General features: G+C 40.8%; 1 protein-coding gene across 3 annotated transcripts in view; it reads left to right on the forward strand.

Moving 5' to 3' along the window:
- The window catches only part of TAFA5 (TAFA chemokine like family member 5), a 238,489-nt gene that overhangs the window by 209,183 nt on the left and 14,489 nt on the right, over nucleotides 1-14,817 (forward strand). Inside the window, exon 4 of one of the 3 annotated variants that reach the window (XM_088652574.1) lies at nucleotides 6,054-6,100. The exons of the other annotated variants lie outside the window; for them this stretch is intronic. Coding sequence (XP_088508700.1) covers nucleotides 6,054-6,100 — 47 coding nt within the window. The remainder of the gene's footprint in view (nucleotides 1-6,053; nucleotides 6,101-14,817) is intronic. 3 annotated transcript variants of the gene reach the window in all.

Genomic DNA, 14,817 nt, shown 5'->3' on the forward strand with positions numbered 1-14,817 from the left:
GTTTGTTAGGGACGCCATGATTTAATCATGGCTCATGTGAACAGAGCTGCATCCTGTTCCTTTGCTCCAACAAAATGATCATTCGTATATTGGCTCATTGAGATATTATAATCTAAAGCGAGCCACAGAGAGGCATTGCAAAGGTAAATGAATGTGTACATGAAACCATCATAAATCGATCACCACAGCCCATTTCCATCAGCAGTCCATTAAATCATAACTACATTTACAAGGCCGTTCGTGGTTATTTTTAAAACATTTGCTCATTATGAACATCAGGATACTTTAAAAATATAGCAATAACTATCTTTGCAGTCATGTTCATTCAGGGAGTGAGAAAGTATTTTGGCACGGTTCCCAGAGCACTGCAGAGTTAGTTGGTGTGTAAGACATTGTCCCATGGGGAGAAATTGTAAGGCTGAATCACTGTGTTTTAATTCTTAGCAATTGTTCTTGCATGGTCAAGGGGGCACATGGCAGTAGTGCTCCTATTTATTTATTTATTACTTACTGTTATAACAATTTGGCAGTCAGCCCATTTCCATTAGTCATCAATACACAATGCTTTTAAGCTGTTATTTTAAGTCGAGTACCAACTTAACCAAACAATGAGTCTATACCAGGCACCCCCAAACTGCGGCCCTCCTGATGTTTTGACCTACAATTCCCATGATCCCTAGCTAACAGGACCAGTGGTTGGGGAAGATGGGAATTGTAGTCCAAATCATCTGGAGGGCCGAAGTCTGGGGGTGCCTGGTCTACACCAAGCCTCAACTTTGGACTCAGCCAAAGTGGGTGGTCACTGACTTGCTCAAAGAGATCTTTGGACAATTTAACGCCACATCATTAAACTATGGAATTTGCAATCACAAGGTGACGTGATGGCATTTAAAGATAACTTTTAAAAAGGGGTATTAGACTAATCAGTGAAAGATATGTCTATCAATGGCTGCTAGTCATGGTAGCTATATACTACCTCTGGGAAATAAGAGTTGGAGAGGGCTAGTACTCTTCTTGGCATCCTTAGATATGTCTTGGTTAGCCACTGTGAGAAGGAGGGTGCTGGACAAAATAGGATTTGGTGTCATCCAGAAATCATGTGTTACAGGCAACTATTGTGTTGACATAAAATACACTAAATACTGAAACATTTCTGATTAGCTAGGAACATATTTCTTATATAAGGCTCGATTATGAAACCCATTTCTTGATTTTGGAAAAGTAGCAGTCCTAATGTGCTGTGCTGTGGATTTTATTAAAGTGTAAATTGATGAAGGAAAAAAAAGAGCAATGTCTTTGACTGTCTGCAACTCTCTCAGAAATCTTAAGTAGAAAGCAAAAAACAACAAAGCCTCAAAAACGCTTCTGAAAAATAGGGAAGTGTCATAATATAATAAATTTGCTGCTACGTTTTGGTTAAAACCTCCAGCAACACAAAAGCCTGTGTAGTTTTTCTTCTGAAGACAACATCTTCTGAAATAGGTGAACAAGATGTTGCATTATAATTCCATCTAACAGAAAATGGAGGTGGCTGAATGCTGCTTATAGGTTAGGAAGGGCCAGTGAGAAATAAGAGGGGAGTAATTAGAAAGTTTGAATAATGACATGCAGAAGTACAAAACATTTTTTAAAACCCAGAAACCCCATTAGGACTGAACATTATTGGCAGCACCCAAAAGCCATGAATTACTAAGTGTCAGTTGGAAAAGAAAATCTGAAATGGAGAAGCTTGAACTTTCCAGCTTGAACCCCTCAGAATTTATAGTATGCTGGAGAAGAGCATGGTTAGCTTGCTCTGAATCTGAACAGAGGCACTTTATTGGCATTTGATGGTACACTGCGAAATTTTGGTGCAGATTCCATTTATTCCAAATAGTGCAGGAACCATAACTGAACATGAGACACAACTGATAAAGTAAAACTCTACAGTTGTTCTTTCTTGACACATTTATTTCTGAAGAAAGATGGTACTGCCTTTAGCTGTTTGAGATGTCAGTAGGACATAGGACCAGACATATCATTTTGTTTAAATTTTTTCCCCAAATTTGTTGGGAGCCCAACCAAGCAGTGTTTTCGAGCCTTAAAAAGAGTGGTGTTGTACCTGAAGCCCACACCACATTACAGGTTACATTTTAGGGTGCACAATGACACAGGTTTTGATATCTTTTGTGCAGCATCTCACGCGTCTGAGCAATTCAAATATAAAGGTGTGTCCAGTTTTGTTTACAGGTACAATGAATGCCCATCTGAGTGGAAATCACACAGGCAGAACATAATTTGTCTGTCAGCCATGGAAGGTGAGCTTTGAGCATGCTGTCAAGCTATCTGAGACATAGAATGGTTTATGCAGTTGCTTGCCGACCTAAAAATAAAAGTAAAATTCCCAATACCCATGCCCATTGATTCCCAAAGTGGGATAGCCATTTTGACATCGGAGAGCAATACACAACGCACCAGAACATTACGGTTAAGTTTGGAGTTTGCAAAACAAATGTTTAATGATAAAGTAGTTAATTTTGAATTAATATTAATATTAATAATTTATTATTTATACCCTGCCCATCTGGCTGGGTTTCCCCAGCCACTCTGGGTGGCTTCCAACAAAATATTAAAATACAGTAGTCCGTCAAACATTAAAAGCTTTCCTAAACAGGGCTGCCTTCAGATGTCTCCTAAAAGTCTGGTAGTTGTTGTTCCCTTTGACATCTGGTGGGAGGGCGTTCCACAGGGCGGGTGACACTACCGAGAAGGCCCTCTGCCTGGTTCCCTGTAACTTGGTTTCTCTCAACGAGGGAACTGCCAGAAGGCCCTCGGCGCTGGACCTCAGTGTCCTAGCAGAACGATGGGGGTGGGGATGCTCCTTCAGGTATACTGGGCTGAGGCCGTTTAGGGCTTTCAAGGTCAGCACCAACACTTTGAATTGTGCTTGGAAATGTACTGGGAGCCAATGTAGGTCTTTCAAGACCAGTGTTATGTGGTCTTGGCGGCTGCTCCCAGTCATCAGTCTAGCTGCTGCATTCTGGATTAGTTGTAGTTTCTGGGTCACCTTCAAAGGTAGCCACACATAGAGCGCATTGCAGTAGTTCAAGCAACAGATAACCAGAGCATGCACCACTCTGATGAGACAGTCCGCCAGCAGATAGGGTCTCAGCCTGCTTCAGCTGGACTAGAGCAAATTGCTGATATCTTCACAAAGGTTTTGCCAACACTACACATCTTAAACATACACGGAAAATGCTAGATGTTTCTGCTACGCATCATTGACCAGCAGGGGGTTGCTGGTTTTTCTTTATCTTACACTGGTCAATAATGCTACTCAGGAACCAAGTTGGTTTCAGAGGTGTATGCTTGCAGTTTGTCCTACTTAGCTGCACACCTGTGGTCTCTCGACTTTTTGCCTAATTAAAAGGGGAGTTACTTTCTGCACCGGGTGTGGGAAGGGATGCTATAGGGTAATTGGTTAATTAAAACTGTATTTAGTTTGATCAAATGTTTTGTAAGTTGCTGGTGAAGAGGAATGATCGCTTGCAGCGGTTGGTGGTTATGTTTTAAAACTAAGAAAAGATATTGTGGACAGCTTTTTATTTCTACGTTCCATTCGCTCCGCACACTCTGTGTTGATGAAGAAGTTCAACAGGGACACCAGAAGACCTAATATGACTAATACAAGACGCACAAAGCCACTGTTGATATATACTCTTCATTCATCCATTGCCTTCCTCTCTGTTTTCATCATCAAACACAAAGACTTACTTATTTAGAATCATTGAGACCATTGCTACATATGTAGGTGTGATTTTGCTTCTCATTTAGAAGTGTTTTCATCTGCCACCAGACCAATGAAGATCACTAGAAGGCAATTAATTAAACCACCTTTGTTGTTATAATATTCAGATACTGCATCCTGTAGTAGTTTGGAGAATACTGCCATCAACAGTTTTTGTCATCATTTTACTGATAAAAACAGCATTTGTATCTAACTTTGAGCTATTGATTAAATTTAAACAAGACCAATTGAAACTGGATCACTCATAGATGTTAAAGACTCACAAATCCTGCTGATCAAGGGATTGTGCACTTGCCATTTAACTTGTTCTATCTTCTTTTGCCCTGAGGGAAGGAAAGTGGAGTTTTTAGAATTCTGCCTTGCTTGGAATAACAGGAAAGGAAAAGAAGTAAAAAGGGCACGAGCTCCATTTTCGGCAGGTGAATGAATCAATAGCAATGGAGCCGAGTGTCCATTTCACTTACTTAATTGCCTTTTCTTGCTATGCCAGGGAAGAGAAGAGGTAAACTAATAAGCTCTGGTAATCTAATGTGTTTGAGAATTTGGGTTATCTAATCTCACTGTCTGCAGTCAGAAGAGCTACTACATTTGAATGCTGCTTTTTAAATGCAGTTTTTAAAAGTGCTTTGCATTTTGGAATAAAAGGCAGCTCTTCCTACAAGCCCAAAGTCCCGTTGGGCACGCAAAATGTGTCATGCGGTTCTTTGTACCTCAGTCATAGTGTTTTGCACAATAGTTTCTTATTGTATTCCTATTTGCTCCTTAACATCATCCTTTTTTTCTATGCGAAACTGAAGCTTTTTAAATCTGCAGGTTCACTCACAAAATAGGTTTTCTTTGAAGTACAAATGGCAATTACTGCTTATGGGGAAAGAACAAATTCTTAGGGTGGTATCTGATTAAGTCAAACTCAAGAGTAGGCCCACTGAAAACAATTGACAAGTTACTTGCATCCATTGATATCAACTGAGTATGCCTAACGTTGGCTATCACCCTTAATAAACTTTATATTTATGGATAGATCATCATACACAGGAACATATACATTTTACTAGCCATTTCTCCAGTACAGTGGACCCTCCGGATATGAACTTAATTTGTTCTGGGGGTCCGTACGTACCCCCAAAAATCCACAACATGAGGCGCTGCTTCTGCACACAGGTGCTGCGTGATAGAGCACTTCTGCAAATTCTCGCACGCCGAAACTCGGATGTTACGTTACCCAAAGGTAACGTAACCTGAGGGTCCACTGTACATTTTTCCAACCTGGTGCCCTCTAGAGTTCTGGTCCAAATCATATGGAGGACAACCTGGTTGGAGAAGGCTGCCTTATACAAAGTTAGTCCATTGGTCTGTCCAACTCAGTAATTGTTTTTACCAACCAACTTTGCCCCAAACCCAATATGAAGACTCAGCAATGGGCACTGGTAGGAAGGTTATATTCATTAAAACATAACAAGGAAGACATGTCAAAGTCTCAAACGCATGTGTGGGCAGGTAAAACTTAACAGGCAGCTATCAAAAATCTGTGTTCTCCACACTTCTCTCCATAAGCGATTAGGGCGTTTCCCTGTAGAATTGCACAAAACTGTGGCCGTCTCCTCCAGTGTTGACCTGAAGTGGGGAGAGGAGGGGAAGGGACTGTAAATGCTGCCGCGCCGCAGAAACACAAGGTAGAATTCCAGCCCACAAATTCCGACCTGATCATTCTCTTTTCTCCCTGAGCACATGTCAATACACAGCACAACAGAGCAGGGAAAGCTAAATAAATAAGTGTGACATGAGGTTTTAGCACAATAACAGCAAGGGAGGAGGCAGGGCACTTCAATTAATAATGGAGCGCCGAGTTCCTGATAGAGCCGTCCTTTAATAATGTTTAAAAGAGGTACAAGGAGCCCTGGGAGAAGCTTTACAGATAACTGCAATGGGCATTTTGCCCAGCTGTGCCCAGGAGGCACAGCTCCTCCTGCAGAATAAGTTCAAAAAGGAAATGGAAATTGCTTCCTTTGACAAGAATGGGTATCTTTTGAAGCAAGGTTTCAGCCAGCCCTGACGCAGGAATAAAGGTGGCCTGAGAAAAGGAGCAGGCAAATTTCCACTTTTCAGAGTTCTCGCCAGCAGGATAGGGGTTGTGCCTGTTGGCGATTTGATGGAGATTTAGCTTGCCACACTGAATCTTCCATAAAAGTTTATTTGAACTAGATGGGCACTCAATGAAAATTAGCTACTTCTTCCATACACTCGCAATGTTTCTCCTTTTTTCCAGCGTAACTATGATGACAAAAACTTCTCTGAATATAATTGCATTTGGAGGTAAGCAAAATCCAAAGAAAAGAAAAAAACAGTTTCAATTCATGTTATATGTTAAAATGAAAAACCCTGTAATGAAAAGAGAATTACAGTGGTACCTTGGTTTGCAAAAGTCTTGGTTTGCATACGTTTTGGATTACAAACACGTCAAACCTGGAAGTGCATGTCCCGGTTTGCAACCTTTTTTTGGATTACAACCCCCTTTTTTATTACAAAAAAAAAAAAATGATTTTTTTAAAGGCCCCATTGGCAAAAGTGTGTCTTGGGTTACAACCTGTTTTGGTTTACAAACGGACCTCCGGAATGGATTATGATTGTAAACCGAGATACCACTGCACTAAATTGTCATGGGAAATCAAATTGCAAGCCAATAGCAGTAGGAGGTTATATATTTTAAACAGCATACCTGTTAACTGGTTCGTATCTTATAGGGAAGTGCAGTTTATAAATATTTAAATAAATAACTACAGTGGGAACATATTTAAGCAGTTGTTGTAGTGGTTAGAGGCCTAGGAGTTCAAACCCCACTTGGCCATGAAGCTCACTGGGTGGCCATGGGCCAGTCATTATCGCTTAGCCTAAACTATCTCACATGGGTTGTTATGAGAAATAAATGGCAAGAGAGAGAGCCATGTACACTGCCTTGTGCTCTTTGGAAGAAATGAGGGATAAAAGTAAATAAATAAATGTATCTTAACAGTAATTTTGCCAGAGTTCTAGTCTCAAAAATCTCAGGTTTATTTCCATCTTGCCTAGCCTAGAAGGGCTGATTGCAGGCTGAGTTCTGGCTCAGCATTTTCTGTTGTTGTTTAGTCGTTTAGTCATGTCCGACTCTTCGTGACCCCATGGACCATAGCACGCCAGGCACTCCTGTCTTGCACTGCCTCCCGCAGTTTGGTCAAACTCATGTCCGTAGCTTCGAGAACACTGTCCAACCATCTCGTCCTCTGTCGTCCCCTTCTCCTAGTGCCCTCAATCTTCCCCAACATCAGGGTCTTTTCCAAGGATTCTTCTCTTCTCATGAGGTGGCCAAAGTATTGGAGCCTCAGCTTCACGATCTGTCCTTCCAGGGAGCACTCAGGGCTGATTTCCTTCAGAATGGATAGGTTTGATCTTCTTGCAGTCCATGGGACTCTCAAGAGTCTCCTCCAGCACCATAATTCAAAAGCATCAATTCAGCATTTTCTAAAGACAAGCAAAGGCCCAGCACCTGAACAGGATAAAGTAATACACATTCTCTCCGACTCTGAGCACAGTACTTACTATTTAAATTCCCCTTGCCACCATTGCTTGAATAAGTTCAAATCATTGCAGCCTAAGAAAGTTCACTGTCTGTCACCTGTTTGCTTGCTCATTTCCCATTGTGTCTAATAACATCTGAGGGGGGTAGACCAGCTGAATCTTTGAATGTTAAAAGAGAGAGTGGTTCAGCCATTCTAAAAAAAATGTGTTTGCAGATTTCTATTAAAAAAGAAACGTTGTGCATTTTACTTGGTAGAGCTGAACACTGGTTGCTCCAATAGATCACCCTGGTAGTAGCATTCCTTGCTACTTCCTAACACTAGTTCTGTTGGTGTGATTCATAGTTGCGTGCGATAGACCCTTTAACCACCCCCAAATAAATTCAGACAAGACTCATATTTTTAGTTCGGTTTTTTGGCCACAATTTTATTGATTACAATCAAGTGAGTGGTTGCATAGGCTCTGGTTCGACTAGCTCCCTGCACCCTTGCAGGCAGCACTGACCCAGGGCACACCGTAGGTCAGCCTTGGGTGAACACCTGTCACAATGGAAAGCAGGGTCAAGCCAGTCCACCAGCCAGATGTCCCCCTGGACTCAGGCTCAGGGCACAACCCCTCTCAGGGTTGACCAACCAAAGAGTACCTGGATTCCTTTAATGGAATACCCATCACATAGGGATGTTGAGAGTGTTCCCCCATCGCTATCACCTGAACCAGAGCCTATCCGCAACCTTCGAAGTTGTGACGATTTGCTACGTGGCAGGCGAAACCCAAGTGGCAACAGCTAATAAGCCAAGTGGGGAAAATTCCTGCCGTGCCCCTGTCCCAACAACAGATAACACACGATGGCATAGCAAGGTCAAGCGTGCAAGCCCTAAATATAGGGACAGGTGGGTGGGTGTTCCGATGCACTGGCCCAAAAGAGGAAGCTCAGGGACACGTGCATGGGCTTAAATAGAGCTCCCGCAATAGAATTTAGCTGGCATCCCATTGGTTTAATTGCACCCAGCATTGAGGGACCTCCAGTAGGGTGTTGTGGCCATCCAAACTTTCCCATCCACAACACAGGCTTTGGTTGCCAGGTCACACCGCAACACATGCCCTCTTGTTTCACAGTTTTCCATTTCCTTTACATGAGATGCTGTGTTTGTTTTTCCATGGCAAACCATCAGCATTCAGAAGTTCAGAATGCTGTTGAATTCAGTATATATTTGTGTGTCATTATGCAAGTGAGATTGGACATTAGGTATTGACGCAGCTCCCCAGCTTGTAACCAAGATGGAATATTTCACATTTGAATGTATAAATGCAATTCCAATCATACCCTGTATAGGTCCACCTCTATGGTGGAGGTTTGCGCAGAAATCCCATTATTTGTGCCCTACTATTAACACATCACCCTGTGTCACAGAGTGACATTTCTTTCGGTGCATGCTCTTGATACCAGCCAGCCTCATAAATGTACTGTAGCTTTCACCCTATTCATATCACGTTTCACAAATCAGCCTGCATTTCAGCTCCAAAATCGAGATAAAATCTATTTGCCAAAGGTGTAGCATTTACATTCCTTTTGTCTTCTTTCGATTGCATTATGTAGAACACCATGAACACAGTGTTATGTACACACATAATAAAATTACTATTACTATTACTATTAATAATAATAATAATAATAATAATAATAATAATAATAATAATACCAGGCTCATTGCGAATTTGGATTACCTGCAAAACAAGGGTTCTAATCTGCAAATTCCAGCTTTCTGTTGCTGTTCATATGAGCATAGTATATTTTTTCACCTTTTATGATATTTTAAAGAAATTATCAGCAGGCTTGTTTGGGGCATGTGCCTGTATGCATATCTTCATGTTCAAGGAACAGAAATAATTGGAGAGCATTCAGTTCCAGATGCTTGGGGAACCATTTCCTTCTGCTACCCCTGGCTCTCTTCTGCCAGAGAACCCTCTGCTGCCCTCCAGAACCCTTGGAGTTCAATTCAATTCAGTTCAGTTCAGTTTATTGTGTTTACTGTGCAGCCATTACACATAATGAAGTAAGGTGTTAGGTTTGCCAGCAGGAGATGTTATTAGATGATGGAGGCAGGCATTTGCAGATGTTAGCAGCCTTTTTCAACTGTTCAGTTGGAACATTCGTGAAAGACGAACCTTTTGGCAAGCAAAGAGTTCTGCTTAAGGAAATGGCAAACGTATGTCCTTAAGCAGAACAGGAACCGACCATTGAAAACTGTTGCCAGTTGAGAATGAACTGCTGCTACTAGGATAGAACTACTCATGGTCTCAGTCAGTCAGTATGTTCAGGGTTGATAAATAAGGCATCTCTTCATAACAAAGGGGGGGGGGGAAGTGTGCTTTTACTATTTATCAACCTGGATGTAGTTTAAAACACTACTCATATAACTATTTAATTCTGCTTCCATGCTATGTGTCCACAGTTTTAAGTTACTGGCAGGTGAAATGCTTTTAACACTCTTCTTCTATTAAGAAAGATACATAAAGAAAACAACATTTTCTCAGGAACAAGCTGCTTTTTATTACAGCCTTAAAAGTAAAAACAGCATGGCTATAGGTGGAGAGAATTTCTTGAAAGCTATAGATAATTTGTCAGGCTCTTGATAGCTATTCAGCCATATCCAAACAGTTTTAAATCGCACCTGCCTTTTTTTGTGAAAGAAGGTAACACGATAAATGCTACTGTTTCTGGTTAATACTGTATCAAAAACAGTTTGATGACACATATTGTTATTGTTGTTGTTGTTTAGTCGTGTCCGACTCTTCGTGACCCCATGGACCATAGCACGCCAGGCACTCCTGTCTTCCACTGCCTCCTGCAGTTGGTCAGACTCCTGTTCGTAGCTTCAAGAACACTGTCCAACCATCTCATCCTCTGTCCACTCTTTTATACCCTTTATACGTATGATTGTGTCGCTGCCCACCCTAGAAATAAGGTTGTCAAATTTGCAGATGACACAACCGTGATCAGGCTCATCTCTGATAAGGAGGGTGAAACGGACTATAGAGATGAGGTGGAGCGGCTGACAGAGTGGTGCAGAGTTAACAACTTGCTCATAAATACAAAGAAAACAAAGGAGCTTGTGGTGAACTTTAGGAGACAGAAGAACAAGGTCCAGCCACTTTTGATTGACGGAATTTGTGTGGAGAGGGTAACAACGTTTAGATTTCTAGGCATTGAGTTACAGGAGGATCTGTCCTGGAGTGTTAATACAAGGGGGCTTGTGAAGAAGGCGCAGCAGAGACTGTATTTTTTTGAGAATTTTAAGGAAAAACCATCTTCCACAAAAGCTGCTGCTTGCCTTCTATCACTGTGCCATACAGAGCGTGCTCACGTATGGTTTATGTGTGTGGTACGGAAGCTGTACTTCTCAGGATAGAGCGGGGCTGTGCAGAATTATTAAAACAGCAGAGAGCATTATTGGCTGCTCACTCTCCACCTTAGAACAAATCTACACCACCAGGTGCCATAGAAAAGCACTAGACATATCAAGAGATCCAACGCACCCTGGTCACCATTTCTTTGAGCTCCTGCCATCGGGACGGAGATATAGAACTATGCAGGCAAGAACGAGCCGTCTCAGGAACAGTTCCTTCTCTAGAGCAATTTTGGCCTTAAATGGAAAGTCTGGACTTTGAAGCCGTCTTATTTTACTTGTTATTTTGTATTATATTTACTGTTTTTAATTAGGTTTTGTAATTTTGGATTATGTGGAATGCTTTATCTGAGTGGATGTAGCAACCAAGTAATTTCGTTGTTCCCGCAAGGGGACAATGACAATAAAGGTATCTTATCTTATAATCCCCTTCTCCTTGTGCCCTCAATCTTTCCCAGCATCACATGGTCTTTTCCAGGGAGTCTTCTCTTCTCAACAGATTGTTATGGCCAGCCCTAAAATCCTATCCCAAATATGAAGCTTTTATAGCTCTTCTTGCCTAGGGGGACCAGTGGGCTGACGCCCAGGTCCAGGACCAATCCAGAATGGAGAACACTTCAGTGTCTGAAAAAATGCTCCAAAATACAGTTCCAGTGGCAACTGCACACAACACTGAGAGTTCCTGGTTGCTCCTGACACTAGGATTAATTTGTTACAGACAGACCTAGGGGTCTTAGTAGACTACAAGCTTAATATGAGTCATCAAGGGTACCGGGGGCGGGGGGAGCTAATGCTATTCTAGGCTGCATCAACGGAAGTATAGTTTCCAGCTCAAGGGAAGTAATAGTCACACTTTTCTGCCTTGATCAGAGCACACCTGGAGTACTGTGTGGGCACCACAGTTTAAGAAGGATATTAACAAGCTGGAATGTGTGCCAAGGAGGGCAACCAAGATGATCAAGGGTCTGGAAACCAAGCCTTATGATGAATGGTTGAGGGAATCGGGAATGTTTAGCCTGAGAGGTGATATGATAGCCATCTTTAAGTAGCTAAAGGGCTGTCACATGGAGAATAGAGCAAGATTGTTTTCTCCTGATCCAGAGGGTAGGACCCAAGCTTCAAGTTACAAGAAAGGAGATTTCAACAAAACATCAAGAAGAACCTTTTGACAGCAAGAGCTGTTTGACAGTGGAACAGACACCCATGAGAGGTGGTGGACTCTCCTTCCTTGGAGGTTTATAAGCAGAGGTTAGATAGTCATCTGTCATGTGTGATCTAGTAGAGATGCATTGCAGTGGGTTGGACTGGATGTCCTACGGGGTCCCTTCCAAATCTATGGTTCTGTGATTCTATACCATGCATAGTTTGCTTTTTGGTGGGCACAGTGTATTGGATGCTGCTCAGCACTTGCAAAAGATGTAGTTCATCTGCATTGGCATTACCAGTAATGTGCATGCTTGCCTTTGAAGAGCTCATTTTTTTAATTTAGCAAAAGTGTGCATGATTGATGAAACGTGGCTTTTAATGTTTGTCTTCTATAAATGCAAAAGCTACAGTGAGATATTCATTTTAGATACGTCATTGAAACACTGTAAAACTGGCCTACGTACAACATCCTGGGTACCAGATCTTGCATCTGAAAGATGATATTTGCGCCCATTGTGAATTAACATGCAACACACAATGTCATTGGATACTTTGCTGTGCCTCACAGAAGTGTGTCGAAGGGTTGTCCAAGCATCTGTGCCATTTTGCATATCATAAGGTGTAGGGAAGCAGAACGTCTGAGCAAAACTCTGATTCTGTTTTGAACATGGTGATTTCCAAATTATTCTCATTTGCATTCTTCATAGTTGAAATTAACTGTCAATCCTATTTAGAACAGTAAAGCATTTAATTTATATTGCCCTACCCCAAGTTCACATTTAATTTCATAAAGCCAATAATAGCCTACACTGTGATGATAGTTTCTATCACCTTTCCAGCCATCGTGATTTCTAACCGAGTTTATTTAATGCTGATTAGTTTCATTTCCTTCTGTCGCTCAAAACCTAAAACTCTCATATGGATTTGTAGATAGAACAATGTTGTATGGATGGAGAGATGCTGCTTGATAGTACTGACTTGGGATTACACTTTATATTGGTAACTTCTCAGCATTTTATTTGTTCATGGCAGGGTGGATTTGATATCCAAATCACAATTTAAATCACTAGTCAGTAAACTTGATTTAAATCACTTTTTTTACAGAAAGACTCATTCTTGCTGGTATAATCTTAATATTTACAACCAGATGAATTCATTTTTGGAATAATAAATTTTCAGAGTAGTTTTTACAGTTATATCAAAAATTACTGATTTGGTTATACAGTTAGAATACCTAGACAGATAATTATGAAATTATTGTGAGGTTTAATAAGTTAACTGTTTATACCGTATTTGGACAACCTTTCTGCTGTACATTATTGGAAGGTGAAAAATAATCATTTCCTTAATAACAATTTAAACAATTTATTTAACTAAAACAATAACATTATAGCATATGTATCCGTGTTTGCTAACTGATGTGTTTAAACGTGTTTTTTTTTATAAAAAAAAAAACCGTGAGTTTTAGCACACATGAAAAACTTAAAACAAATCATTTCCTGATGAATAGCCTTTGGAATATAATGTAACTTAAATAGAAAACTATCTTTAGAAATATTTTTCCTCCAAAAACATTTTATTTTAAAAAATCTAATTCAAAATTTAAAAAATCTGATTTAAATTAAAAAATATGATTTAAAAAAAAATTAAAAAACATTGTTGATTTTTATCCACCCTGGTTCATGGTTTATGTTTCTTTTTAGTTGATAATTCTGTGTGAGGTTGTACTACTTCAGACCGCAGTTGGGTCTTTAAAGGATTGGATATTTTTCTATACATGGAGTGGGGGCAATCCACCCACATAAGAAAATTAGCTGGTCTGGGAATATGGCTTGAGCAGAGTTTTACCTCCTCAGTTAACTATAACATATTGATATGCTTCGACATAGTGTGTGCACTTCTTAAAAAGCCCAAATAATGAAAATGCTTGAATTTCCCCCAACAAGATTTCACCTTACCCTGTAGACTGCTTCAATAAATGGTCATGGAAAATAATATTCTGCTCAAGAAAAGAGATGAAATTGTAGGGGAAATGGAAGGTTATTCCCTACTTGGTTCCTCCATCATTTGGCCTTTATCTCACTCCCAGCTCATGAATAAAAGTGCTTTTGGGACCATCTATGTTAACTAGATTGTACCTGTTTATGGATATTTATTTGGATGAAGGTTTGGTAATAAGTTGCCCTTAGGGTTGCCAGACTCAATAGAGGACAGGACTTCTGTGCCTTTAGTTGCCCTGCTCTCTTTTGAGTCTGGAAACCTTCAAGAGAAACCAGCAGACCCTTTGCTTGGAAATTAAACAAAGGGTCTGCTGGTTTCTTTTTAAGGTTTCCAGACTCAAAAGAGAGCGGGGCAATTAAAGGCACAGAAGTCCTGTCCTCTATGGCAACCCTAGTTGCCCTCTACTGTGGGGTTTGAACTAGAAGCAATGTGCTTCAGCCCTCGATTCCTGTGCAGTTGAGGTTGATGATCAGGTGATGGAAGTAAAGGCAGTACCAGGCAGAACTCTTTCCCCACATTCCCACTTCACTCTTGCTCCTGCTGGTCATCAGTTGATAACAAAAACAGATCCCATCCTGACAAGTAGGGACGAGGGAGAAGTTCGATTCAGTTCATATTTACAGGCAAAAGCTGACTTAATTTGCACTTTTCATAACAATACGAGAACTGAAACACAGCCACCCTTCTTCAAAATTTTCAGTGAAGTGTGCCAGCCCAGAAAAGTGTATGAATATGCACACAGCAGAGTACAGTGTGCACATATAAGTGGGGGGGGGGAAACACATACAAAATGCATTGTTTGGGGGGAAATGCTTGGGGAAAGTGTATATATTAGACAATATTGCATACAAATGTTTGTACAGTCATACCTCGGAAGTCAAACGCCTTGCGAGTCGAACATTTTGGCTCCAGAACGCCGCAAAC

This window comes from Zootoca vivipara, chromosome 9 (assembly GCF_965207765.1).
Source record: "Zootoca vivipara chromosome 9, rZooViv2.hap1.1, whole genome shotgun sequence".
Classification (NCBI taxonomy): domain Eukaryota; kingdom Metazoa; phylum Chordata; class Lepidosauria; order Squamata; family Lacertidae; genus Zootoca; species Zootoca vivipara.